This window comes from Ovis canadensis, chromosome 9 (genome assembly GCF_042477335.2).
Source record: "Ovis canadensis isolate MfBH-ARS-UI-01 breed Bighorn chromosome 9, ARS-UI_OviCan_v2, whole genome shotgun sequence".
Taxonomy (NCBI): Eukaryota; Metazoa; Chordata; class Mammalia; order Artiodactyla; family Bovidae; genus Ovis; species Ovis canadensis.
This window is the reverse complement of record NC_091253.1, coordinates 68,459,828-68,487,295: the sequence shown is the minus strand read 5'-3', so window position 1 is coordinate 68,487,295 and position 27,468 is coordinate 68,459,828. Positions and strand designations below refer to the sequence as shown.

The window sequence follows — 27,468 nt, the reverse complement described above, 5'->3', positions numbered from 1 at the left end:
GGACTTGGGGTAGCTGTGACACACCCAGTCCATGTAGTAGGTTATAATAGAGGTCTCAATTTTAAAAATGGTGGATGTCAAGGGAAGTCAGCTGCTAGGGCTGTGAGGACTTAGTAAAATGATATAACAAGTGGATTAGGGAGAGTTAATGAATTAGGTTGTTGAGATTTAATGAGTTGATGTCTGCTATGGGCTTAAGCTTAGGGCTGTGTTCCTAGCAAGTTCTTAAAGGGCATTTCCTGTGAGTTCTAAGGTCATTGTAGAAACAATAGCAAATCGAGGACAGATCAAGGATTTCCTGGCTTTTGGCTTTATAGAACATCATATTCTCATCTTAGTTTTAAATTATTTTTTATTGAAGTATAGCTGCTTTACAGCGTTGTGTTACTATCTGCTGTACAGTAAAGTGAATAAGTTATATGTTTTTATATATCCACTCTTTTTTATATTTCCTTTCCATTCAGGTCACCACAGAGCATTCGGCAGAGTTCCCAGCGCTATACAGCAGGTTCTCGTTAGTTATCTCTTTTATGCGTAGTAGTGTCTATATGTCAATCCCTATCTCCCAATTCATCCCACCCTCCCTCCCTGACTTGGTAACTGTAAGTTTTTTCTCTACATTTGTGACTCTGTTTCTGCTTTGCAAATAAGTTCATCTGTTCCATTTTTCTAGGTTCCACATATAAGGGATATTATACGATATTTGTTTGTCTCTTTCTGATTTACTTCACTTACATAACATTGTTTTCTAAGAACCTAAATGGACACAAATCTTGGGGTAACGGGAAAGCATGTCACAAACGATAGAGATTATTATTACTATTGCTGTTGTTATTATCACCATTAACATCAGTATCAAGAGGTAGTTGAACTGTCCTTTGATAAGTGAAATGATAGATACCTACACAGTGATTAAATGCACTCAGAGAGGGAAAGCTAGTTGTTTCCCATGTCATCAGAGAAGCACAAAGTTAAAGGAGCATTGTAGTGGAGTTCTGAGTCTTAGGAGGTCTGAGTTCTTCCAGCTGTGCAATTTGATTGGGATCCTTAACAGTTAGAATACATTCATTTCCAAAATTGCCCAATAAGAATTCTAGCATCAACTCCTAACCCATGGAATCAAAGTCATCCTGAAAGTGTGCTGGGAATGTGTATTTTGAATAAACATCTCACGTGATGCTTATGATTAGATTATTTCTTATAAACACTGGGTTAGAACAATCTAGAAGGGCCCACCTGCTCTAAAATTCTAAGAGTTTCTATTAAGGAAACCTTTTTTTCCCAGTTTCAATTTCAGAGTGAAAGCTCTTAAGTCCTGGAATTGTGTTCTGTTGGCAGGGTGGGTCCATGTGTATATGTTGTAGGGAAGTCACTAAGCAATAAGATTACTTTTAAAATGATTAAATTCGAGGTCATCATTCCCTAGGATGGTTTAGAAATGACTGGACCAAGACATGAGAGGTGAACAGATGACCTCGTGTTGTCTCTTAGAAACCTATGATTCCACAAGGATGACACGGGTTTCATGCATGATCTGTCCTGTTTACCCTCTCTTGTCTGAAATCAGTGAGTCACGAAAAACCAAAATTGCTACAGAAATGTCAATTTGGAAGACGTCTTTGTGTTAGTTAGAAGGATTTTTGTGGAAATATGACTTAAGATTTTGTGTCTCAAAAGATGAGGTAGAATTTCCCTGGAAAAAGACTCAAGAGAACCCAAGGAAATGGGAGATTTATTTTGTATTAAATACTTGGAAAAAGCCAAGAATCTCACTCCATTAGTCATAACCAAGTGTCCAGTGATGGTGCTGTTCCTCTCATGACTCTTGGAAAGATGGAACATGCTTTAATGTGACCTCCTCTTCCATTCTGGGCTCCCAGCCCTCATCTGTGTTGTCTATTTACTTCATGGCTGAAACTGTTCTAATAGTCAACCCTTCTGCTTTCATTGTCTCTAGCCTATTTCTGCTCCAATCCATTCTCTACGCTCCTGCCAGAATAATCTTGTAATGCTACCTTGCAAACATCAATACCTTTCTTAAAACCTCAATGTCTCCTATTGTGTTTATATGTAAATATTATAAAACTAAAGATTCTCGCAAAGAGTCGGATACGACTGAGCGGCTAAACTGAACTGAACCGAAAGATTCTCAGATGGATAAGTACTCCTAGTCATTACTGTTAGCTCCTCAAATCCAAACAACTTTGTCCAGTGTTTAGGGACCTAAATGAGGACTCCTGCTTATGAATGACAGAAACTCGCTTGAGGGAGAAGGAAAAGTCAATTGTTCACAAAACTAAATATCAGGAAGAAAAAATGTAGCTAGAACCAGGGACTTAAACATCATTAGGATTCTCTGCCTATCTTTTCTCCTTAGTTCTCTGTTAGCTTCTGCCAGCTTAAAAAGGGTACAACATGAGAGTTTCGAGTTAAGTTTTATTTGGGGCAAAATGAGGATTATAGTCTGGGAGACAGCTTCTTAGATATCTCTGAGAAACTGTTCCAAAGAGGCAGTGGGGAGGTCAGCATATATGTGGTTTTGGTGAAGGGGGAGTATATACAATCAAGCACATATTTTTTATCAAAGACTTCTAGTCTCATAAAGGTTACTGCTAGTCACCAGGATCAGACAACACCATGAAGGATTTTAGTGCTTTTCTAGACATGAGGAGTTACGAGAACTGGACTCATAAAATCATCTCTTGAAAATATCTGACTATCTGAAGACTTGTTCTGCCAGTTTTTTCCAGAGCACAGAGTGCCTTATTTCTTCTCTCCAGCCTGAACTCCTTTCAAGGGGGTGTTGAAAGTCAGCATCTGCAGCAGCACTTGATTTAATCCTTGTAGAGATAGATGCAAATGCTAATTTGTAGTTGACACTCCCTCTCTCTGTGACCTCTAGTGGCTTTAGGTTTACATTTTTATAGTTATTTCATTGGACAGAAAAAAAATATTCAAGTCATTTCAAATTACAAATCCTGAAGAAGATATATCTTTTTGAATACCTTGGGATAGCAATGGGGAAGCATAGAGGTTGAAAGAGAAGGAATTAATATCAGCCCCCATTGGAACTACATGTAGAGTTTGGGGTAGGGTGGGAGAGAGCAGTTCCTTAAAAGAAGGAGGTGCTTATCAGACTAAAATGAAGATTTGGGGGTAAATCAAGCAATTTTTTCTATTGCTAGCACATTGAGGGTTAAAATAAACTTCTATGAACATATTTAATGCTTCTCTTTGAATTTTTATATAAAATGACATAACTATAGACAATGTTTCTTCAATACATTATGTACCTTTCGGCCTCTATGACTTTCGCAGTTCAATTTCTTATATCTCAAATATCCTACCTTTTCTCTCTGCTTAGATGTGGCTATGTGACCTAACTGAAGTTACTGTTTCTTCTTTGCTTTCTTTGGGCTTCAAAGGTGACATGTGATGACTATGCCATGTTTATACAATTCAGTTGGCACTTAGTGTATCCTGTCTGGTATTAACAGTTACTCTTTCATGTATATATCCCGTCTTCCCTAATAGATTATAACCATTCTCAGAACAGATATATTTAAACTCAGTTACAGATGATTACTGCTGGCTATTTTTACTGATAAATCCCTACTTCATGGTTTCCTAGATGTGAAGAGAGAGGAATTTGTCAAACAACAGCAAGAAAGTCAAAGAATGAGAATACAGTTGCTTTCAGTATCAACAACTTATATTAATTGAACTGATAACACCCACTGTTATGAACTTTGATCAAGGAAAGAGCATGGTAGAAGTTTATTCCTCAGTGAGTTTGGGTATAAATTTAGGAAAGGCTATCCACTCCAGTATTCTGGCCTGGAGAACTTCATGGACTGTATAGTCCATGGGATCACAAAGAGTCGGACACGACTGAACGTCTTTCACTAACTTAGGAAACATCTTCAAATGTTCTCAGTATTTTAAAAGGAGCTAATTCCAGGGCTAGTTCCATGAGCTTCCTATGTGTCTCTGTGGTAAAGAATCTGCCTGCCAATGCAGCAGATCCAGGGGATTTGGTTCCATCCCCGAGCTGGAAAGATCTCCCAGAGTAGGAAATGGCAACCTGCTCCAGTATTCTTGCCTGGAAAATTCCATGGGCAGAGGGCCCTGACAAGGTACAGTCCATGGGGTTGCAAAGAGCTGGATGTGACTGAGCACCCATGCACTTCCAGGGCTATTTCTGCACTGGTAAAGAAGAGTGTAGACTTCTCTGTCTTTAAAGTCCTTTTTTTCACACTCATCTCTATACCTGAATGTAAATACCTCTCTGTTTGACAGGGACAGTTTCAAAATTAGCAAATTGAAACAACCTAAGTCTACACTCTTGAGAGTAGTGATGGCTTGCTACTTGTGTAAACCTGGGTATACAGTATATTGTGTTGAGCACTCTAATTTGGAACTCAAATATTTTTTCAATAAGTTAACACATTAGATTTTCATCATATGAATAAAATACTGAAGGTAGCCTATTGAATTAGATGCTTAATAAAATAGATAGGATAGAAAAGGTTTTGTAGATTAAAACTTCAAGGACATTTTCCATGACACGTGTAGAATAAGGATTTCAAAATTGTTCCTTGGCCTGAATCTTTTTTTCCCCATTATACTAATTCATTAAAACTGCTTCACAACTTGTGTAAGTTTCTACATGGACAAGAGGAGATAGTGGTGGGACTGCACTCACAAGGATAGTTTTAATTCCCATCCAGTCTTTCACATCAAGTCTTTAAACAACAAAATTGACCAAGTTTTGACTTCCTCTTGGGAAGAATGTGTAGAGCTGAAGGATGTAGAGAGCTGGAGTGAGTGACATTCTCAAACTTATGATGAAAAGGAACCAAACTAAATTCAAATCTCAGACTTAAAAAAAAAAAAATTTGGATGTACAACACCAAGAGTGAACTCTAAGGCAAACTATGGACTTTGGGGGATAATGATGTGTCCTGATAGCTAAGGAAAGGGAACAGGAGAAGGGAAAAGTCTATTCTTGGGACAAAGCACAGAATTAAGTACTGAACCCAGAACTGCAACCAGGGAGCGGCAAGAAAACCGAGAAGGCCATACACCCCAGGGACACAGCTATGTTTATGGGCCTTAATGAGAACACCACCAGCTGTGGGCTTCCCTGGTGGTCCATGGTTAAGAATCTGCCTGCCAATGCAGGGGACATGGGTTCAATCCCTAGTCCAGGAAGATCCCACATAACCATGGGACGGCTAAGCCTGTGTGTCACCACTACTGAAACCCTAGAGCCCATGCTCTGCAACAAGAGAGGCCACTGCAATGAGAAGCCTGCACATTGCAATGAAGAGTAGCCCCTGCTCACTGCACCTAGAGAAAGCACAGCAGCCAAGACCCAGTGCAGCCAAAAATAAATAAATAAAAATAAGGAACAACAACAACACGGTAATGGTACCTCCCACCCCGCACTGTGAAACTACGACACTTCAAATAACAACAGGAAAAATACTTCTGGGCAAGGGTTTTTAGAGGAATAAGAATGTGCACAGAGAACCAGTTTGAGGCACAAGCTAAAGCGAACAACAGAAACTCAGGATCCTACAGCCATTGCTTTGATGTACATCAGCCACCTTAGAAATAGGTATCTATAGAGATTTGAAATCTGTGATTCATGGTGTGTAACCTAGCAACAACAACAACAAATCACAAAACTAGTGCAGTTACTAACTGGATTAATGGAAAGTCTTCCTTTACAATTTGAGCAGAAGGAAAACTGCCCATGACAGTGGAACTGGAGAGGTTAATTTTAAAAGTGCACCAAGAACTTATACAAGTCAACATCTGAAAAAACCAATCAGTTAAAAAATGGACAGAGAACCTGGATAGACGTTTTTCCAAAAAAGACATACAGATGGCCAATAGACACATGAAAAGATGCTCAACATTAATAATCATCAGGGAAATGAAAATCAAAACTTCAAAGAGTTTTGATAGCCAGTCAGAATAGCTATCGTCAAGAGAACAAATAACAAGTTTTGAGGATGTGGAGGAAAGGGAACCCTTGTGCACTATTGGTGAGAATGTAAATTGGTGCAGCCACTATGCAAAGAAGTATGCAAAAAATTAAAAATAGAACTACAATACAATTCATCAGTCTCACTTCTGGATAGTTTTCTGAAGAAAACAAAAACACCAATATGAAAAGATACACGCACCATATGCTTATCACAGCATAGTTTAAAATAGCCAGTCTATAGCAGCAACCTAAGTTCTGTCCATAGATCAATGAATAAAGAGGATGTGGTGTATATATGCAATTAAATATTATTCGGCCATAAAGAAGAATGGAATCATACCATTTGTGACAACATGGATGAGCCTAGAGGATAATATTCTAAGTGAATTAAAACAGAGAAAGACAAATGTCATATGATTTCACTTATACGTGTCATCTAAAATGCAAAATAAATGAACAAACAAAAAAACAGAAGCAGAGTCATAGACACAAAGAACTAACAAGTGGTTGCCAGAGGGAGAAGTATGGGGATGAATAAAACAGGTGAGGGAGGTTAAGAGGTCAAATTTCCAGTTACCAAACAAATGAGTCACAGGGACGAAGTATACAGTATTAATAATGTGATATCTTTGTATGGTGATAGATGATAACTAGACTTATCATGGTGATCATTTTGTAATTTGCAGAAATATCCAATTTCTATGTTGTATACCAGAATTAATATCATGTTGTAAGTTAACTGTAATTCAGAAAGAAACACAGAAATTCATAGGAAAAGAGATCAGATTTGTGGTTACCAGAAGCATGGGGTAAGAGGTAGGGGGACAGGGAATTGCTTGAAAATGGTCAAAAGGTAGAAACTTCCAATTATAAATAAGTACTAGGGATATAGGTCTAACCTGATATCTCAGTTGGTAAAGAATCTACCTGCAGTGCAGGAGGTCCCTGTTCAATTGCTGGATCAGGAAGATCCCCTGGAGAAGGGATAGGCTACCCAGTCCAGTATTCTTGGGCTTCCCTGGTGGCTCAGAGGGTAAGGAATCTGCCTGCAATGGGGGAGACCTGGGTTGGATCCCTGGATTGGGAAGATCCCCTGGAGGAGGGCACGGCAACCCACTCCAGTATTCTTGCCTGAAGAATCCCCATGGAAAGAGGAGACTGGCAGGCTATAGTCCGTGGGGTTGCAAAGAGTCAGACATGACTGAGCGACTAAGCACACACAGAACTGGGAATGCAATGCACAATATGATTAAATAATTAACACTACTGTATATTGTATATGCAAGTTGTTGAGAGAGTAAATCCTAGGAGTTCTCATCACAAGAAAAAATATTTTTTCCCTTTTATTTTGTATCTATGTGAGATTATGTGTGTTCACTACACTTGTGATAATCATTTCATGATGTATAAGTCAAATCATTATGCTGTACACCCTAAGCTTAAAGAAAATAAAGACTGTGTGGTACTGGTGAAAAGACAGACTGATAGATAAATGGAATAGAATGGAGTCCAGCAATATACCCACAGAAATATAATCAACTGATTTGTAACAAAGACACAAAGGCAATTAAATAAAGAAATGCTAGTCTTTTCAACAGATCCTATAGGAACAAGCGAATGATCATATATCTGAAAAAAAAAGGGACTTCAATATATGTGTCACATTTTATACAAAAATTCACTTTTATCAAGGTTCATATCAACAGTAGTCATGCTGATATCATTTGCCCCTGATATGATGTAAGAAGGACAGTTACCTATGTGATATTCTTCCCCCAAATCCATAATATCATCTGTTCATGAGAAAACAGACAGACTGAAATTAAGGTGTATTTTATAAAATAGCTTACTGGAGATATTTTATATAATATTTTCAGTGATTCTGTAGGTCTAAAATTATTTCAAAATTAAAAGTTAAAAAAAAGAGAGAAACTGACATGAATTTACATATTATATTTCCCTTGGAGGAGAAGCTTGAGGCAGACTCAACCCAAAGGAGCAGGCAGGGAGTCCAATCAAATTAGCACTTAAAGGATTTATACTTGATGCCATTAAACTTCCAAACGTTTCTTAAACTTAACTGATATGTATGAGGCCATTTCATTTTCTGTGCACAAGAACTTTGGTGGAAGAACTGGTGCTTCTGAAGGCAACAAGCTGGCTGTTAGTTAACCCCTGCCTTCCTACGTATGCCTTCAGCACTTAATTTCCACATTTTCCACTCCCAGTATTGCAGCTTGGAACTCTAATTCTCCAGGCTTGAGCCTCTTGACTTTACCTCTGCCATTTATTTCCCCAGATTTATTAGCTTGTGTGACATTTAGCAGGATCTATCCTTCTGTCAAGGGCTTCCCTGGTGGCTCAGTGGTAAAGAATCCATCTGCCAGTGCAGGAGATGTGGGTTCAGTCCCTGGGTTGGGAAGACACCCTGGAGAAGGAAACGGCAACCCACTCCAATATTCTTGCCTGGGAAATCCCATGAACAAAGGAGCCCGATGGGTTACAGTCCATGGGATCAAGAAAAAGTTCAACACAACTTAGTGACTAAACAACAATAACCCTTCTGTCAAAGCAGCCATAATGATCTGATTTCACAAAGGTAAGGTTGACCTACATTAAGGTTTCACATGTAATGTAGGTGTTGCATTCTAAATCTTAGTAAAGTGCCAGAAAGAGATATGCAGACTGTGAAAGGATGAGGTGTGGACCCCATTCACAGTGATATCCCCTTCTTGGGAACTGAAGCTGATGAAGACAGACCCTCACTGGCCATGTATTTACACCAGTCCCTATTTGAACAACCAGAGTCTCTCTGCTAGGAATTAGACATTTGAACTAAAAGATACAGAAATATAAGACTAAGAGGAAGTGTAGGAACTTCTGCCACCCAGGGGCCCAGAGATTTCTTAATTCTACTGTTTCTGAGGCTTAGATACAACCTGTAATAGTACCTATGGCTGTTGTGGCAAATTACCACAAACTAGATGACTTAAACAACAGATGTGAATTCTCTCATAGTCCTGGAGGCCAGAATTCCAAACTTCGGATGTCAGCAGGGCGTACTCCCTACAGAGGCTCTCAGGGAGAAAGTGTTCCTCTCTTCCCTAGCTTGTGGCTGTTTGGCTTGAAACCACATCACTCCCATCTCTGCCTCTGACTGCAGATTGTCTTTCTTTCTGTCTTTCTGCTCTGTGTCTCTGATGAAGACATTTGCCACTGCATGTAGGTCCCACTTGGATAATCAAGGATGATTTTCTCATCTCAAGACAACTTAATTACATGTACAAAGAAAGATGATTTTTCTAAAGCACATTGACAGATTCTGGAGAATATGGTATAAACATAGTTTGCGGTGGGAGTACCATTCAACCAAATACATCACCCTTCCATTTAATGTTTTCTTAAATTAAATAGTGCCAGTTTCTAGTGCATGCCTGCTTGCTCAGTTACCTCAGTCATGTCGGACTTTTTGTGATCCTATGGACTGTAGCCCACAAGGCTCCTTTGTTCATGGGATTCTCTAGGTTAAGAATACTGGAATGGGTTGCCATGCCCTCCTCCAAGGGATCTTCCTGGCCCAGGGATCAAACCCACATCTCCTGTGTCTCCTGCATTGGCAGGCAGCTTCTTTACCCTCTGAGCCACCTGGGAAGCCCACACGTTTTTATCACTGGCAACCAAAAGAACTTACGTAGTTTTGTCTCTTGATGCTAATGGCAGCAGTTATAAGTGGCTTGTGTCATCTGTTTATTAAACTTGACTTCAGAAATTCTTCAACTTACGTGTAGTAAAAACTACATTGGAGCATGTTAAAAATGCAGGTTTCTGCCCTCCTCCCTAGAGTTTCTCAAAAAATTGGCCCAGGAATCTGCATTTTTAACAGTGTTCCCAAATGGTCCTGATGATGAAAGAAAGGGAAAATTGTGAAACCTCGGATCCATTCATGTCCCATTCAAATAAAAGCAAGAGGAGAAGCAATGAAAAATAATTTGAAAACTTTAATTAATGATGTTGTTTATGTAGTAAAAACATAAAATCTTTTAAATAAGGTACATTCAATTTCTCAGAGCATCTAATATTCAGATAACTTATATTTCATACACTTTCCAACATTAAACAATTGACTACATAATGTATTTTCTAAAAAATGGTATTACACCTTATACAGGTAAAAGTATATTACAAAAATACTCTACACAGGAAGAATGGCAGTACCTATTAGGAAATGCTACAAACATTCTGTTAAAAATATATATTTTTATCTCTTTTGTGTATCATAATAATAAACAGAATATATATATTTTTCTTTCTAAAATTAAGTCTTACACAGTTTCCCTTCAGGATGGTAATATGTACAAACCTTATATCTGAATGAATATAAATAGCAAATACTATAATAGTGTTACAGATATATTAGTAACTTTTACAGAAAACAAATGGCTTTTAAATAAAAGCCTCTAGTACAGCTGAAATCTCAAAGCTATTTAAATTAGACATTCTGATATTTAGTAAGACACAATGGAGTCTCATTTCTTATTTCCAGTTGAATTACTGCAAGCAGTAACAAGAGAAAATAGAGTCAGTAGATACTGGACCAGATGCATCAGCTGGATAAACAGTTTGGGGTTTATTATACTTTAGGGGAGAGATAAGCGTTCTTTCTCCACACCATAGTTTCTTTTGGGCCCTGGGGTCAAAGCCAGTCCTTGGTGATGAGAAAGAAATCATTGTTCCCTCCTCAAGAGCCTGAGAAACAGTCTACTCATTTATTAGATCTGGTCCATGGTGAGGAAACAGCTCTGTGACCATTTCCGGTTATAAGCAGCTTATCTTTAACGACTGGACCTGGTTTCCTATCATTTCTAAAAATAGCTTCCGATATAACCTGTACATGGTGAAGCTGTGAAGGAACCGGATGGTCTTCTTCAGACTCTGAATGACAGTCTTGGGGAAGTGGTGCTTCTTCAAGTGCTTTAGGGCGTGCAGCAGGCCCTTGCGGGTGTCCTGGTCGCCATTTTTTATCCTCCACAGGCTGAGCAGCTTCAGGAGTTGCTCACTTGATTTGCACGTCTTCACTGTTTTCTCAACGTCTTCTGTCGTCACTTTCTTCCCCGGCAAGCTTTCCATCAACTTTAGAAGCTGCTCAAAGGTGAGGTTCATGTGTCCAATATGCCTCCTCACGCTGTTTTCACAGAGGTCGATATCTGAATGAAGCGAAAACACAGAGACATTCATCCACATAGTCTATCTAAAGCCACTACAGAACTACCCTGAGGCAAAAGGGAGTTCCGCAGCATTTCATAATTTTAAGGCTGACCTCCTCCTTTCCTTTGAGGGAGGGCTCAAGTCACGCTAGTTATTTCTGAGAACTGAGTTCAATATTATTTTGTGTTACGATAGAATAATATGCTTTCTGTATTCTCTGCCTCTAACACAGCTTTGTGAAAAGCCCACATTTGGAAAATAACAGTAAGAAACTAGGGACACATTGCTCTCAGTTTTCTAAGAAAATCTGAAGCAATGAAAAGCGTAACATTTTAGAAAAAATACAGTTAGCTATTTTGTAATATAAACTTTCATTAATTGATACCAATATATATGCTATTTGAAAAATTAGTTGCTTCAAATAGTCTTTAGTAAATAGCACCAAAGGATTATCAGCACACAGGAGATCTGAAAATCCAATAATTCGAGGCCAAAGAACAGTAGGATACACATGACCTAGAGAATATTTTGGTAATGAGCTAGGACATAAACATAGATGGAGTAAGTAATGTTTCTGTTGATGGCATGAGTCATTTAGTATCTGTCAGACCTAAGGCAAGTCCCCTCATCTTTCTGGGCTAAAATGTCTTCATTTATAAAACAGGGAATTCGGTCCCATCCAATTCTAACTGTCTCTTTTTCCCTACTTCCCTTCCCTTCTGCCTCAGGGCTAATTATACTTTCAAAGAATGCATTTTGTTTGCCAAAAACAGAAGACAAGTTTACTCTGCACAAGTGAAAGCATTCAACTGTCAAAGATGTTAGTCTCCTAAAATCTGTTGCCTTAGTTTCAGATGTTTGAGGCTTTACAGTTGTGTAGGATTCCTCAATCATTTAACTACACATGAAGAGCAGAATGGATTTTTCATTAACATTGCATCATGAAAGGCACCCCCCCCCAACCATTTTTTTTCGAGAATGTCCAATGCTAATTCAAGTCAGAACTTTCTCTTCTGTGTATCCCAAAGATTATAGTACACTCTGGATGAAACTTACTTCCTTTTCCCTTCTGTATTTATTCACTCCCATCATAATACATACACACACACACACACACACACACACACACACACACACACACACAGAGTTTCAAAAGGAGATTCTTTACAAAACTAAAATATGAGAGTACTTGGATTTAAATAGCGCTTTTCTCCAAGAAGCTCAAACACTTTAAAGCACTTATCTCATTAATCCTCACGACATGTGCTATTAAAATGGTAATTTTAAAATAGACTGTATTGTGAGGATTAATGAGAGGATACCTAGACACTTAGAGGCTCTCTGGAGAGAATTACCAGATAAATACTACATAGTTTCTTGGTAGAATTGCAAGGTAAGATCTAAAATAGTTAAAGAACTTCTAGATATATCAGACAGGATGCTCGTACAGCTGCTAAGGGATCCAGAGTCAGATTTCCTGAGGTTTATTCCTACATTTGAAATGTATTTTCCCTCCTTCCAGAGAGACAATTGAAAAATTGGAGAGTAGAGAAGGTGAAAATAAAACCCCGCATGACTGATCTAGGAACAGCTTCTCCTCTATCATTTGAAAACGATTTCAGTCCAACAATAATTCCCAAAGGGAAACAGCATCCACACAACTAAACCAACAGGTACATAGTCTCATTTCTGTTGTATGATGAGCAGATGTTCTGATTTCTGTTTGAGTTGTTTAGTTCAGGCTACCATACCTTGGATGATCTTCTTGACCATATCTTGATCTTTGTTTTGATGTTTCCATAACTTCAGCAGCTGGAAAGTCTGTTCTCGTGAGTTGTGTCGCTGTTTTATCCTCTCTACGCTCTCTGCATTTACTTTGGTGCCAGGCAGATTGTCTACTAGGACACTGAGCCAGTTCGGGGTAAGCTTTGTAGGAACAGCAAACCTGAAGAACGCCTCCTCACACAGGGTCATGTCTAAAAGGAAGGTGGGAAGATTAAGAAGATTTACTCAATAATTTGGGCTTCCCTGGTAGCTCAGATGGTAAAGAATCTGCCTGCAATGCAGGAAGCCTGGGTTCAATCCCTCAGTAGGGAAGATCCCCTGGAGAAGGGAATGGCAACGTACTACATTATTCTTGCCTGGGAAAATCCCAGGGACAGAAGAGCCTGTTGGTCTACAGTCCATGGCATCACAAAGAGTGGGACATGATTAAGTGACTCACACTTTCACTTTCACTCAATAATTGGATTCTTGGATATCTAGTGGATAATAATAATAATAAGAAGAAGAATAAGGAAAGGGAGAGGGAGATAGAGAAAAAAAGGACAAAAACCAACAAGGTTGTGTTTTCCAGAATATTGCATGTTAAAATAAAAAACTTTAATAAAATCAACCTTCTATTGCCTGGTGTTAGTGGCAGATTGGTTCCAAATAGGAAAAGGAGTACGTCAAGGCTGTATATTGTCACCCTGCTTATTTAACTTATATGCAGAGTACATCATGAGAAATGCTGGGCTGGAAGAAGCACAAGCTGGAATCAAGATTGCTGGGAGAAATATCAGTAACCTCAGATATGCAGATGACACCACCCTTATGGCAAAAAGTGAAGACGAACTAAAAAGCCTCTTGATGAAAGTGAAAGAGGAGAGTCAAAAATTTGGCTTAAAGCTCAACATTCAGAAAACGAAGATCATGGCATCCGGTCCCATCACTTCATGGGAAATAGATGGGGAAACAGTGGAAACAGTGTCAGACTTTATTTTTGGGGGCTCCAAAATCACTGCAGATGGTGACTGCAGCCATGAAATTAAAAGACACTTACTCCCTGGAAGAAAAGTTATGACCAACCTAGATAGCATATTCAAAATCAGAGACATTACTTTGCCAACAAAGGTCCATCTAGTCAAAGCTATGGTTTTTCTAGTAGTCATGTATGGATGTGAGAGTTGGACTGTGAAGAAAGCTGAGCACTGAAGAATGGATGCTTTTGAACTGTGGTGTTGGAGAAGACTCTTGAGAGTCCCTTGGACTGCAAGGAGATCCAACCAGTCCGTTCTGAAGGAGATCAGCCCTGGGATTTCTTTGGAGGGAATGGTGCTGAAGCTGAAACTCCAGTACTTTGGCCACCTCATGGGAAGTTTGACTCATTGGAAAAGACTCTGATGCTGGGAGGGATTGGGGGCAGGAGGAGAAGGGGACGACAGAGGATGAGATGGCTGGATGGCATCACTGACTCGATGGACGTGAGTCTGGGTGAACTCCGGGAGTTGGTGATGGACAGGGAGGCCTGGCGTGCTGTGACTCATGGGGTTGCAAACAATCGGACACGACTGAGCGACTGAACGGAACTGAACAGAACTGAATAGCAGATTGAACGGAACTGAACAGAACTGAATGGCAGATTGCCAATCCAGCTCGGTCCAATGAAATATTCTTTTAGAATATTTTGGAGGGGAAGAGTTTACAAAATGTCTAATAAGAATATAGTATTGCTATAAAAAATTACAGCAAAAATTCTATTACTTAGTATAATATTAACATATCTTAATGTAACTATTAAACATTGTGTTGCAGGCTTACCTAATATCTAAAAGTTACTTCAAGACCAATGTCAAATCATTGTCTTTAAGAAAGCCTGAAAAGTAACCTGAAATAGCATATTATTTTCTGCACACACACATACACATAGTACCTTTGGGAACTAGGATGGATACAGAAGTATAAGCATACATTAAGTGGGAAAATAATCAAACACAAAAACTTGTCATTTAGAAAAAAGGTCCAATAAGCTGAGTGTCTGGGTAGCATTAGTCTGTCCTAGGGATTAAGAGTCTGTCTTTGGAGTCATTAGGTCTGGGTTTGAATCCTTACTCTGCCATTCAAGTTCATACAGTAACTTGAACAAACTTCACAGCGTTTTGGTAAAGATTAAAACCCATATAGCAAAAGTGTCTGGCAAATAGTAAGTGTTCAAGGAGTGATAGAAATAAAATTATAAATGGATTAAAGAGAATGTTAAAGTTAGAGGTCACTCCTTTTACCATCCCTCCTCACATTCCATCATTTAATAAGAAAGCAGACAGCATGAATGACTTAGCTAAGATTTTTATAAAACAGAAAAAATGTTGGAACCAGGCTTAAATCTTAAATCTCCCAATCCATGTTGCTATGTTTTATATACGTCTGCTGCTGCTGCTGCTAAGTCGCTTCAGTCATGTCCGACTCTGTGCGACCCCATAGACGGCAGCCCACCAGGCTCCCCCGTCCCTGGGATTCTCCAGGCAAGAACACTGGAGTGGGTTGCCATTTCCTTCTCCAATGCATGCAAGTGAAAAGTGAAAGTGAAGTCACTCAGTCGTGTCCGACTCTTAGCGACCCCATGGACTGCAGCCCACCAGGCTCCTCCGTCCATGGAATTTTCCAGGCAAGAGTACTGGAGTGGGGTGTTTATATACATCTATGTTGCACAAAAAGATGTTTAAAGAGAGTCAAGCTGATTAAATACTAAAAGGTCAGTTATCCTTGGTGTGATGAGTCCTTGGTAGGAGGTCTGTGATTAGTGTGGTGGCAGGAGTGACAAGATGAGGACACCTACCTGATTAGCATCATCACCGACATGGGGTACACTCAGATACCTTGAACTTGGAGTTAGTGACCCTTCCTGAATAGAGTTTAAGACATATACAGGAACTCAGTACTTCTGTGCAATAGATGCAGCAATACCACAGGTAACAAAGCCAGTATTGCCTTTCTAATTTGTCATCTATTTATATCACCATGGCTCAGATGGTAAAGACTCCGCCTGCAATGTGGGAGACCTGGGTTTGATCCCTGGGTCAGGAAGATCCCCTGGAGAAGGAAATGGCAACCCACTCCAGGATTCTTGCCTGGAAAATCCCATGGACAGAGGAGCCTGGAGGGCTGGGATGGTCCATGGCATCGCAAAGAATTGGCACAACTGAGCAACTAACACAATCCAGTCCAAGTACTCTCAAGTACTTGGTTTCTTAGTTGCCAATTTATACTTTGGCTAATAATACAGATGTGTTTAAAAGTGATAAAAAATGCATAGCTTAAAAACATTCTGCAACTCGGACTCTGATAATGTGACCTTCAACACAATCTTACTCCACCCCTTTTCTGTGGGTAACGTGATTCAAGTGTGAGCACTATAATAGGAAGATGGAGACTTTTTGAAAGATTTTTGAGTTGTGGCTTTAGCAATGATGCACAGAGAAAAGTCTTGGTTAAAATTCAAGAAAGGGAAAATATAAGTTTAACTAAGAAGGACCAGAGGGTCTTGTATTCATCCCAGAGGTGGTATGAAGATTGATATTTTGAAACATAATTACCTATTCCACATTTGTGAGTCGATGATTCGCTGCTACCAGAACATATATTGTCATGCGTTGCATTTCCTTTCTGAGTTAGAAGGAGCCCAAATGCACTGCAATTCGTGTGTTTTCTACAGGGCGCTTTGGATGATGTCTCATTCGAGAAGAACCCATCTGGACATCTTTTGCAAACTGTATTTCGCTCCGGGGTTCCTACAAAAATATCAAGCCGTTTAGCACATTCTTCTCAAGTACTCTCGCAGCAGAAACCATCTTAACAGAGTTGGGGTAAGACTTTTCACTTGGTTTTTACTGCTACTATTATGTTGCAGGAAACTTCAGGCATTTTCATTTTTTACTTCATTAGACAGAACAAAACTTTTACAGTGAACCCCTTAGGCATTCTTTCCTCCTTGCAATACAAACACAAATGTCTTCTATTGTTACCTACAAAGTACATAATGGGAGAGGAAAGAAAAGAAGGGTAGGATGTTCAATTAGTCCTGCCTGTGCTGAAGTTGTCAGGAAGATCTTGTTGTCAGCCATATTCTCCACACAATTATCCCTGGAAAATCATGACGATAACTGCTGTGTAACCGCTGTAATATCATTCTTTGAAATCAGTACCCATGGTATGCCACATCGTTAAATCCCAATCACTTCCTACGGAATTTCTTTCATTCCTGAATCCTAATTGTGAAGCAATTCGTAAGTGTGCTAACCCCAAGAAGTAAAAATTTACAACATTATAATAAACTTTTGAAGGTGGCAATAAAGTTAACTGTGGACTCAAGTGTAAGCCTGCAGTTACATAATAAATGGAAGATGATATACCATTTGCTTAAATGGTTGAGTTTAAAAAGGGCACAGTCGTTAAAATTTCAGGCAAGGGTGACTGAAAGGGCATTTTCTTTCATGGTGTAAAGATACTTGATAAATTTGGGGAAATTATTGGCAGGAAAACTTGAACCAGTCAACAACCCAAGATGCTATTAAAAATAAACATCTTTAAAACCCTTGACTCTATGCCTGAGTAGATCATACATTATAGTGTATTTGCATATGAAAATACCTCCATCTAGTGTAAGCTAGTTGAACAGATTTAGACTCTAGTGTTCAAATGTAGCTTTTACAGGGCAATTCTGGCTGACACAAGGTACCAAATACTAAAGAGACAAATAAAAGTTAAAGAAAGTTAATAAACTTCATTTATTAAAACTTTTAACCTCCCATCTCATTGTATTCTCTACCAAAAAAGGGAAAAAGAGCACAGTGAATTTGGTTTTATTTTCACCTCTGGCTTCTTTCTTTTCTAAAGGGTTTGATGATGCATTGACCAGTAAAAATGACAAAAGGATGGCAGAAAAAAAGAAAAGGGGAGACCAAGCATGAAATTTTAACATGTTAAATGCCATTTCCAGGGTTGCAGTGACATCATCTTAGGAACCACCTTACAAAGAGGTCTCTCTCTGGTTTTTTTAGTACTTTCTCTCTACATTCCTCTCCTTAAAGGGGATCCAACCCCATACCAAATTCTACAGTATCATAAGCAGAGGTATTTGGGCATGGACTGCATGGTATTATTTTATTGTGAATATTCTGGGAATAAATGGTCTTAGACATCTGGACCCAAATCTTCCTTTGTCAACCGCACAAAGAAGAATCTTGTCATTCTTCACATACGTGTTGATGGCTTGGGTGTTCTTCTACATTCCAATGAGAAGGTCATAGGCACAGGACATTCTTCCAGGTAATTTAGCCTTTAATGTTCGTTACCAAGAGGAATGCAAGAATTATAGAAGGAAAGTTTCTTAATATATGTGGAGGCTTTATGTAATGACCTTTCTGAAAATGACTTCCCTCTCTCATGATTGATAGAACTTCTTATAAAAGGATGTATGCATCTAAGTAAATGATTTTGCCTTATTAATGTCAAGAGAAACACCCAAAGTATAATCTGGCAGGCAAAACGTGAAACAGAATGGCAAGAGGAATTTTGCTTTTCAGTTGAGAATTCACCATGCTAGGCATAAACAATTATATAAGAATTATACAACTAATAGAACTAACTACAGTTGATGCTTGAACAATGGTGAGTTAGAGGACCCAACCTCCTTGCACTGGAAAATCCCATTATAACTTTATAGTCAGCCTGCTATAGCCAGAGTTCTGCATTCACAGATTCATGCAACTGGGATTAGGTATTACTGTAGTATTATTGAAAAAAATATGCATAGAAGTGGACCTGCGAGGTTCAAATCTATGTTATGTTGTTCAAGGGTTAGCTGTAAAATCTGAAGAGAAGGCAATCTGACTTCAAAACAACAGAGAATGAGTATTAAATACTCTTTAGACTAAAATTGCAGAATCTTGCCTTCCCTTTGGTCTGGAAATCTTTTATATTTTAGGCAGAGAGAGGTGAGAAAATAAATAAACCTCTGTGTACCTTTGTGCTAAGACTTCTGTTGCCTGCTTACTTCATTCTATAAACAGATTTTCATGCTTATATGAGTAAAATTCTTACTATTTCCATTATTTTTCCAAACTTTCTAGTTTCCAAACTGCAATGCCCTGCTTAATGAATTTTCCTACATATATAAATTACTGAATTGAATTAAAAGCATTTGTTTCTGTTGGATGGGCTTCTCCCTCTACAACTTGGGTTAGCTTTTGAGTCCCAAATTGTCATCCAGTAAAAATTAGGAAGTGTCACCAATTTCTCCCTCAAAGACTTATACTAGGAGCATTTTAAAGAACTGTCATGCAATTTGCACCTTCTATGACTGGTTTTATAAAATTCACAACTTAGGACACTTAATAGTTCAGTTTTTGAATATATTTAATTCGTGTCCGACTCTTTGTGACCCCATGGACTGTAGCCTACCAGGCTCTTCCGTCCATGGGATTTTCCAGGCAAGAATACTGGAGTGGGTTGCCATTTCCTTCTCCAGAAACCTAAAATGTTGATAATAATTTAGACTCTATATTGCTACTTCTGAAAGTCAAAATAGTTACAAGTAATTCACATCCTCTAAACACACAGTTGTCAACTAGGGGTGATTTGGCCATCCAGGGGACACTTTAGTGGAAAGAGTACTATTTTAGTGGCTAAAGACCAGGGATGCTGCTAAACATGTTACAATGCACAGGACTGCTGCCCACAAAAAGAATTATCCAGCCCCCAAAGTTAGTAGTGCTGAGACTGAGAAACACTGCTTCAAATTGAATAATTGGAATCTATACCCATACTGCTTTCTCCAGAAAAGTGAGTGAATACTCTTAATTTTTCCAGGCCAGGAGAACATGCAGACTATACTGAAATTTCATGAATGTAGCCAAAAAAAAAAAAAAAAAGGTGGGTTGCAGCTTTAAAAAATTCAGTGCAAACTGGCCTTAATCTCTGCTCTTCAAAATGCAAAAAGAGAAAGTACTTTGTTTGTAGACAAGTACTTACTCTTGGCTTGCCAGTCTGTTTTGTCTAAGATAAAGAATCAGCTTCACAGAAGAGATGCTGCTATGGCTGTTATCCTCCCAGACACTCAACTCCCCTGCCAAAGGAAGAACTAGCTTCATTTTTAATAATGAGCTGCACTTCCCCTAGCCATTCTCACTTTTTATATAATTAATTATAACTACTCACTGTTTGCACGCCAGAGCCTTATTAATATCAGCATAATTACTCTCTTGATAACAATTAACATTTCTGATGTTTGTCCAAAAGCACTGCACTCTGAGGCTGTCCATGCCAAAGTGAAACAGACATATAGATCAGCTATGAATGGTGCAATGAAGAGTGTGTCCCTTTAAGAAAGAGCAATCCATCATGCATCTCATTAGAGAGTGATTTGCTGCATTTGAGATTTGTCACTAAATTGGCCCATCGTGGCAAAGTGCTCCTCTGAGGAATGGTTCTTTGGCAGCCATCCAGACACATAGTACATACCTAGCAGATTCCATTACCTTTGTAATTTGCTATCCTGTAATGTCATCAGAACCAATTTGTTCCCTTAAACTTCCCCCACTACCTGACTCTGTGCGATGTTAATGAACTTGGCTGGTACATACCCGGGTGTAGCACTCCAAACCCAGGCGGACAGCTCCTGTGCTTCAAGCAGAACTCCAGCTCCAGATAGCGCCCCTCCTCACATTCACACACGCGGTTATGGGTGCGACTGCACTCCTGCTTGACGTACTGCAGTTCCTTGCACACTGGGCTGCAGTACAGACACTCGTCACTGGTGTGCCAGGTGTCCGTGTAGTGGTGGTCGGGACAAGGGGCACACACGGTCTTCCGCCTTGCCGTGCAGGGCTGCTTCAGGAAGGTGCCAGGAGGACATTTGTCACACATCAGCTGACGAGAGCTCTCGGGGTCATAATGAAGGTACTTTGGAGGAAAGGTTTCCTGGGTAGTCCATTTAATGGAGATGTCTAGGAACTAGAAGAAGAAAGGGAAATAGTGGTATGTTCGCATGGAAATGGGGTGATTCTGTGCAAAAGCATCATTAACCTCAGTCCTTTACTACCTGGAACCTCATGCTCTTCCTGCCTACGGAGCTAGGGCCACAGAAAACATGTTCAGAAGCCATAATCTTGCCTCTAAGTAGATTAATCTTCAAGACCATGATGGCAGTACCAGCAAAGTATATTAGGAAAACATAGCTCATAGATAGCTGCAGTGGAAAGCTCATCAGAGTAGAAATTATTACACTTAGATGCACAGCTAAATAGCCTGTGTGCCTTGAGTAATACTTTATCTCCCTGGGTTTTAGGATAATCATTAGATTAGTGAGTTGGGTGAACTAGTGAGTTAAGTGAACTAGATTCTCAGGATAGCTATACCAGGATCCCTAGACTCCTTGATAAAAATGTAGATTCCTGGAATTTATATTCCTAAAAATTCTAATTCTACAGATGTGAAGTTGGGACTGAGGATTTTAAAATGTCCTGCAATGATTCCCATCTGTAGAACCCATACACAATAAATATTATTTCACTTATTCAGTTGTTGATGGTTATGTACCAGGCTCTATTCTGGGTATTTCAGATACAGCAGTGAATAAAATAGTCAACAAACTCTGTCTTATGGACTTTATTTTAATAACAAATTCTACATAGATTATGTGTTAGAAGATGACTGTTGTAAAAAAGTGAGCAAGTAAAAGATTGGTAATATGGAGGGGAAGGTGGAGAAATTACAATCTTTATATCGGGTGGTGGTCACAGTAGTATATTTAAGACCAGATATTTTTCTTTTAGTTTTCCTGTTCTAAGATGTAATGATTTCACATGTATGTAAACAGTTGGTGATTGTACTCACTCTGGTCATTCATTCACTCATGCAGCAGATATGTACTGCATGCTTACCAGAAATATGCTGATGAGAAGATGTAATCTTTGTGCAGCTGGTAATCTGCTGGAAAAGTAATAAAATTTTAAGGCTGATTTTTCCTCCAGAATATCAGTGCAGTCTTGAATCTTATAGGTGAGTGACGTCTAGAAAATGAAATGATCACCTCTCTTAAGGTTAATTGGGGAAAACTTGAGGGAGCAGGCAGAGTTTCAAAAGTTTCTATCCATTATGGCCAAAGAGGTGTGTGCATAGTAGAGAGACAGTTTTGTGGGCCAGAATCCTGCTTGGAAGGTGGCTCCAAATGAGTATTCTGTCTTGTATTCTAGATCTCTAAAGGTCTTCAAGGGAACACTGACGTAGTTCTTCACACTAATTCAAAGAAAACGTGTTGTTTCTGTGTAGGGGTTGTTTGTTTGGCTTTTATTGTTTGTTTTTGGTACAGGGATCAACACTGACTATTTTCAGGCTTTTGGGAAATGACAGGCCAAACACAATAATTTTTTCTAAACTCTCTTCTTTGCAGAACTCAGCAAATCTCACAGAAACCCTTTGACCTGGGGGAAAGTGTGCCAAGTAGGAAAATAGCACTCCTTTTTGAATGAGGAATGACAGAAGTAAAGAAAGGCCTTTTTTATAAGCATTTGGGCATTTTAATAAGCAATAGAATCCACCTGCCAATACAGGAAATGCCTAAGATGTGGGTTCGATCCCTGGGTTGGAAAGATCCCCTGGAGAAGGAAATGGCAACCCATTCAAGTGTTCTTGCCTGGAAAATTCCATGGACAGAGGAGCCTGGTGGGCTACAGTCCATGGGGTTGTAAAAAGTGGGACACAACTGAGCATGCATAAACACATGCCCTCATTTCTTATTGGGGTACGACTAGCAACAAGGCTGTTTGGACCTAATATGAGCTGATAAACCAGAATTGAAGAATAAAATATCTTACCTATGGCCACAGACCTTTTAACTGAGAGAGCAGTTTTCAGAGTGCTATAATGTAAAGGACCCCTAACCTACAAAAGATAGACTACAGTGGAAAATTGGGGCTGCCGTGATATTTTCAAGACACTTTCATGACCCAACGGTTTTGGGGAAAAGGATGTTCTTGAATTCCCCTGGGGCTTTTTATTGGCTCAGATAAAGTGGGTCAACAGTAGGAGAAAGAAATGGACCAGTAATGAGTGAAAGCTCTGGTTTGGTCTGTATCTTTCAGAAATCTATTCATTCAACATATGTCTCTTGACCACCCACTGTGTACCAGGTATTGTAGAAGGTCTTAGTATTTGGTGACCCACAAAACAATGATGCTCTTCAGACTGCTCACAGTCTAGCGAGAAGACAACGATCAATCTTTTGAAGGAAATGAAGCAAGATGAACTAACTTTGTTGCTACTTGGTCATTCTAATAATATTGTACTATATTTTTTAAAGGCCCTTTGTGTGGGTTTAGCTCAAATATTTCTAATGTCTTCAACACTAGGGAATGAAGTATTCCTGATGCAACTTGCAAAGACGCATGAAAGCAATGAGAAATGTTTTTATTTTTTTCTCTGTCTTGATGTTCACTTTCGATTTCCTGAAAAGCCACTTTTGAGGGTTCTGTTTTCTCAAGAGGGCCACCTCAGAGGTCCAGAGGGACATATTTGTCTTGCTTACTGCGGCTGAGTGAGCCCCATCCTGGTAGGGCTGGCAGTCCTGAAACTTAACCCTGCCTGATTTCCCATCATCCTGCCCTTCCCATGACAACACAGCTCATTTATCCATTAGCTGACTCTTTTCTCTCTTACCAAGAAGTGATGAGGATGAAATGGGAAAACCCCACAGATGGTGTATGTGTTCCTCACTAGAAGCAGCCACACAAATACAAGATCTGACCAAGAATATTGATGCAATTTGTATCTTTCTAGGCAATTGGACATGACACTGTTGGTTTTCTGAAACCATGCTTAAGAAATTAGTTGCCATTTCTTCAAAATACAGGGAAGCTGAGATGAAAGGAATCCACAGAGAAAAAAAATAATAAATTAGGTTGACTTAGGATTAGAGAGCAATTATAATAGTGAAGATCATTTCCCCTAGGCTACCGCATGGAATTATCATATATATTTTTAAAAATCGGAAAGCCTTAAGGAACTGCAGACTTGTTTTCAGCAAATTCTATGGGGCCTCTGTGATTTATTTGAAAATTTTCCACTTTGGTAAAGAGACAGAACTCTGTGTGGCCAAAATTGGATGCTTAGCTCTCCATCTCTGGTTAGCCTCAATCCCCGCATGGAATTTCTGGAACCAATTCTTGACAGAGGATTGGCAAAATTAATAAACCTCTTCATCTCAATCCCCTCTCTCACTTTCTTCTGCATTTTCTAGAAAAGCAATGAAAAGGAGGACAGTCCATCTTAACACTGGCTCTGGGTCCTTTGCCAGCTGATAGCATTTAAAGTCTAAGAAGAGTACAAAAGTAATTTCTGTGTGAAGTGCATAAACACTGATAAATATCTGCAAAAGCTAGGACTCGTGCAAGGGGTCTCTGCAGAAGCCGAAGTGTCCTATATAAGAGTGTCCTATATTATAGTTTCCTGTAAAAGAAGCTGCTTTTTCATGTTTAACTTTTTTTTAAATTAGAGGATAACTGATTTACAACATTGTGTTTTTTTCTGCTGTTCATCAACATGAATCAGCCACAGATATACATATGACCCCTCCCTCCTGAACCTCCCTCCCATCACCCTTCCCATCCCTCCCCATCCCACCCCTCTATGCTGTCACAGAGCAGTGGATTGAGCTCCCTGTGTCACACAGCAAATTTCCACTGGCTGTCTATTTTACATGTGATAATGATAAAGAAACATTAAAATGGAATTTTCTCTCCATCTTTTCTTTCTTCCTCTTCCCATTCTATATCTGTCCACCAGCTACAAAAGTACAAAAGTAAATGAGGAACCATCCCAGGTCACAGTAATTAGTGGAAGCAGAATTAAAACCCAGAGCATGTGCCATAGAATAGTATATTTTGACCAAATCCAAAACATTGCATAGCCCTAACATGCTAGTTTTTCATTCAGACTCAAGAGCATAATGTTAGGAGATCACAGAAGTGAGATCACCCAATGCCTTCCTGAAGTCCAGATGAATGGATGATATTTCTTTCTTTGTGCTAAGACTAGCACCTGTTCAAGGTAACTGATATGGAAATTTCTTAGATGACACGTGATTTCAGTATAGCTGACTACCGGTATCTGCTTCTTCTTAAAGGATATAGGAATATACTTCCTCCATCAAGTTTATTTTTGCATGATGCAATGTAGTCAATCCCCTGCTACTGCGCTTGCTCTCTGGTATGAAGAACCACGAGTGACCCAGTGGGTTTCCGTTTATGGAAAATTCATTAAAAGGAGCCCACACAAAGCTTGAAATAACTACTTGGTTTGGGAGTTCCTTTTGTGATCCCTCGTCATGATCTTTGCCACAAAGAACTATTTGAGGACTACCAGAGTTAGCTAAACTTCTGGTCATTTTGGAAACCATGATATTTTACAGTTCATCTTAGCCAAGAAAAGAAACATTCAGGATATATACCACAGTGAGTTTCCTAAAGATCTCTTGTTGTATAAACTACAAAGCTTATTAAAAAAAAAAAAAACTCTTTTGCTATGAAGTTTAGCTTATTTAACTTTCTATAGTCTTATGGTATAATGGGGCTTCCTTGGAGGCTCAGACAGTAAAGAATTCACCTGCTATGTGGGAGATCTGGGTTCGATCCCTGGGCTGGGAAGATCCCTGAGGAGGGCATGGCAACCCACTCTAGTATTCTTGCCTGGAGAATCCCATGAACAGAAAAGCCTGGAGGACTGCAGTCCATGGGATAGCAGAGTCGGACACAACTGAACTATTAAGCATACACATGGTATAGTGGCCTCTTCCCTATTTCCTCCAATCCTTAAATTATTTATTTATTCATTCTTTCAGGAAACACTTATTGAAACAATTACTATGCTCAGGAAATATTGCTAAGCAATAGAGCCAAGTAAGTTTATGTTTCTGTTTCCTAGGAGAATTCATCCAAAAGCCTCTGTTGGTGTAAAAAGTCACAGATCACTGCAAAACAATGAGAGGGAAAACAGATGAAAAAAAGGATCAAGAAAAGACTCAATAGAGAAACAGGTCAGAAATGAGAAGCTGAAATTAGGTAGCAGTAAGGAGGAGAGAAAAGATGAATATTATATGTTAGCTGATTGCCCATGGAGGGAGGTACTAGAAAGAGTAAAGGAGGACATGCCCGTGAATTATGACTAGTAGGTATGTGGTGTTGCTGTTAATTACTGACAGCAGGAGAGAGAAGCAGTTATGGAGGAAGACAATGAATTTGGTTCTGGGTCTTCCAACAATGAGACTCCAGTGGGGATGTCGAGTAGACACTTAAATATATGTATCAGGTATTCAGGATAGAAATGCAGCTAAAGACACAGGTTTAAAGGGATGAAAGTTCAGTCCCTGGGTCAGGAAGATCCCCTGGAGGAGGGCATGACAACCCTCTCCAGTATTCTTGCCTAGAGAATCCCATGGGCAGAGGAGCATGGTGGGCTACAATCCATAGGATTGCAAAGAGCTGGACATGACTGAAGTGACTTTGCACAAGGTTATGAGCACATAAATGGTTCCAGAAACAGAAAAGTAGGATGGCATTACCCAAGATTTTATACATAAACAAAAAAATATTAAAATATAACCTTGGGACTTTACAAACATTTGCAAGATAAGATGAAAAAAAGAAGGAAAAAAACTGTAGGGATATTACGGAAAGTTTCAAGAAAAATGCTAAATGGATGATGAATAATAAGATATGAAAAATGTACAGCGTTTAGATCCATTAGATTGATATGAACTAACCAGATCTCTTTGCTGGGAACCTGTACATTAGAGTTCCAAATTCAGTTCAACCACCAGCTTAATAACCCTTGGCCATTATCTTAGCTCTAAAAAGAGATAATTCTTATTTCATCTATTCCTATACAATTGTTTTCAGTTGAGTAAAGGGATACAAATAAACTTGGTAAAGAATAAGATTCCAGACAAGAATGAGTCATGACTACATATGCTAATTACACAGGAGGTGGGAAATAGGGAACATTTTGAATCAGATTCATTTTTGGAGACATTTTGAAGTCTCTTGTTCAGTAGGAAGTCACAAACCTAAAATGTGCCACAGTCAGTTATTTATCCTATTCTTAAGTTGTCTCCAGAAAAAGCATCTCTGACTCGTTTTTAAAATCAGTTCAAGTATCTTCCCAAATTGTATCACTGATTTGGTCGAAAGGCAGTTCCACAGATTTGCTTAAAGGGCAAAGATAGAAAAGGATTTGTTTCCATATACCTTAAATGTTTAGCATGGTATCTTACAGGCTTCCCAGGTGGCACCAGTGTAAAGAACCTGCCTGCCAATGCAGGCGCTGTAAGAGATGTGGGTTCAACCCCTGGGCTGGGAAGATTCCCTGGAGGAGGGCATGGCAACCACTCCATTATTCTTGCCTAGAGAACCCCATGGACAGAGGAGCCTGCGGGTTACAGTTGCAAAGAGCCA

The 27,468-nt window shown here is 39.2% G+C and overlaps 2 protein-coding genes across 2 annotated transcripts in view; one reads left to right on the top strand and one right to left on the bottom strand.

The window, feature by feature from the left end:
• The window catches only part of COLEC10 (collectin subfamily member 10), a 531,893-nt gene that overhangs the window by 308,493 nt on the left and 195,932 nt on the right, over positions 1 to 27,468 (top strand). The window contains exons 6-7 of the mRNA XM_069601094.1: positions 12,726 to 12,876; positions 16,677 to 16,827. The gene's annotated coding sequence lies outside the window, so the exon portion shown is untranslated. The remainder of the gene's footprint in view (positions 1 to 12,725; positions 12,877 to 16,676; positions 16,828 to 27,468) is intronic.
• Positions 9,977 to 27,468, bottom strand: part of TNFRSF11B (TNF receptor superfamily member 11b) — a 29,383-nt gene continuing 11,891 nt past the window's right edge. Inside the window, exons 2-5 of the mRNA XM_069601093.1 lie at positions 20,605 to 20,974; positions 16,558 to 16,752; positions 12,955 to 13,179; positions 9,977 to 11,202 (exon numbers count right to left, since the gene is read on the bottom strand). Coding sequence (XP_069457194.1) covers positions 10,814 to 11,202; positions 12,955 to 13,179; positions 16,558 to 16,752; positions 20,605 to 20,974 — 1,179 coding nt within the window. The 3' untranslated portion in view covers positions 9,977 to 10,813. The remainder of the gene's footprint in view (positions 11,203 to 12,954; positions 13,180 to 16,557; positions 16,753 to 20,604; positions 20,975 to 27,468) is intronic.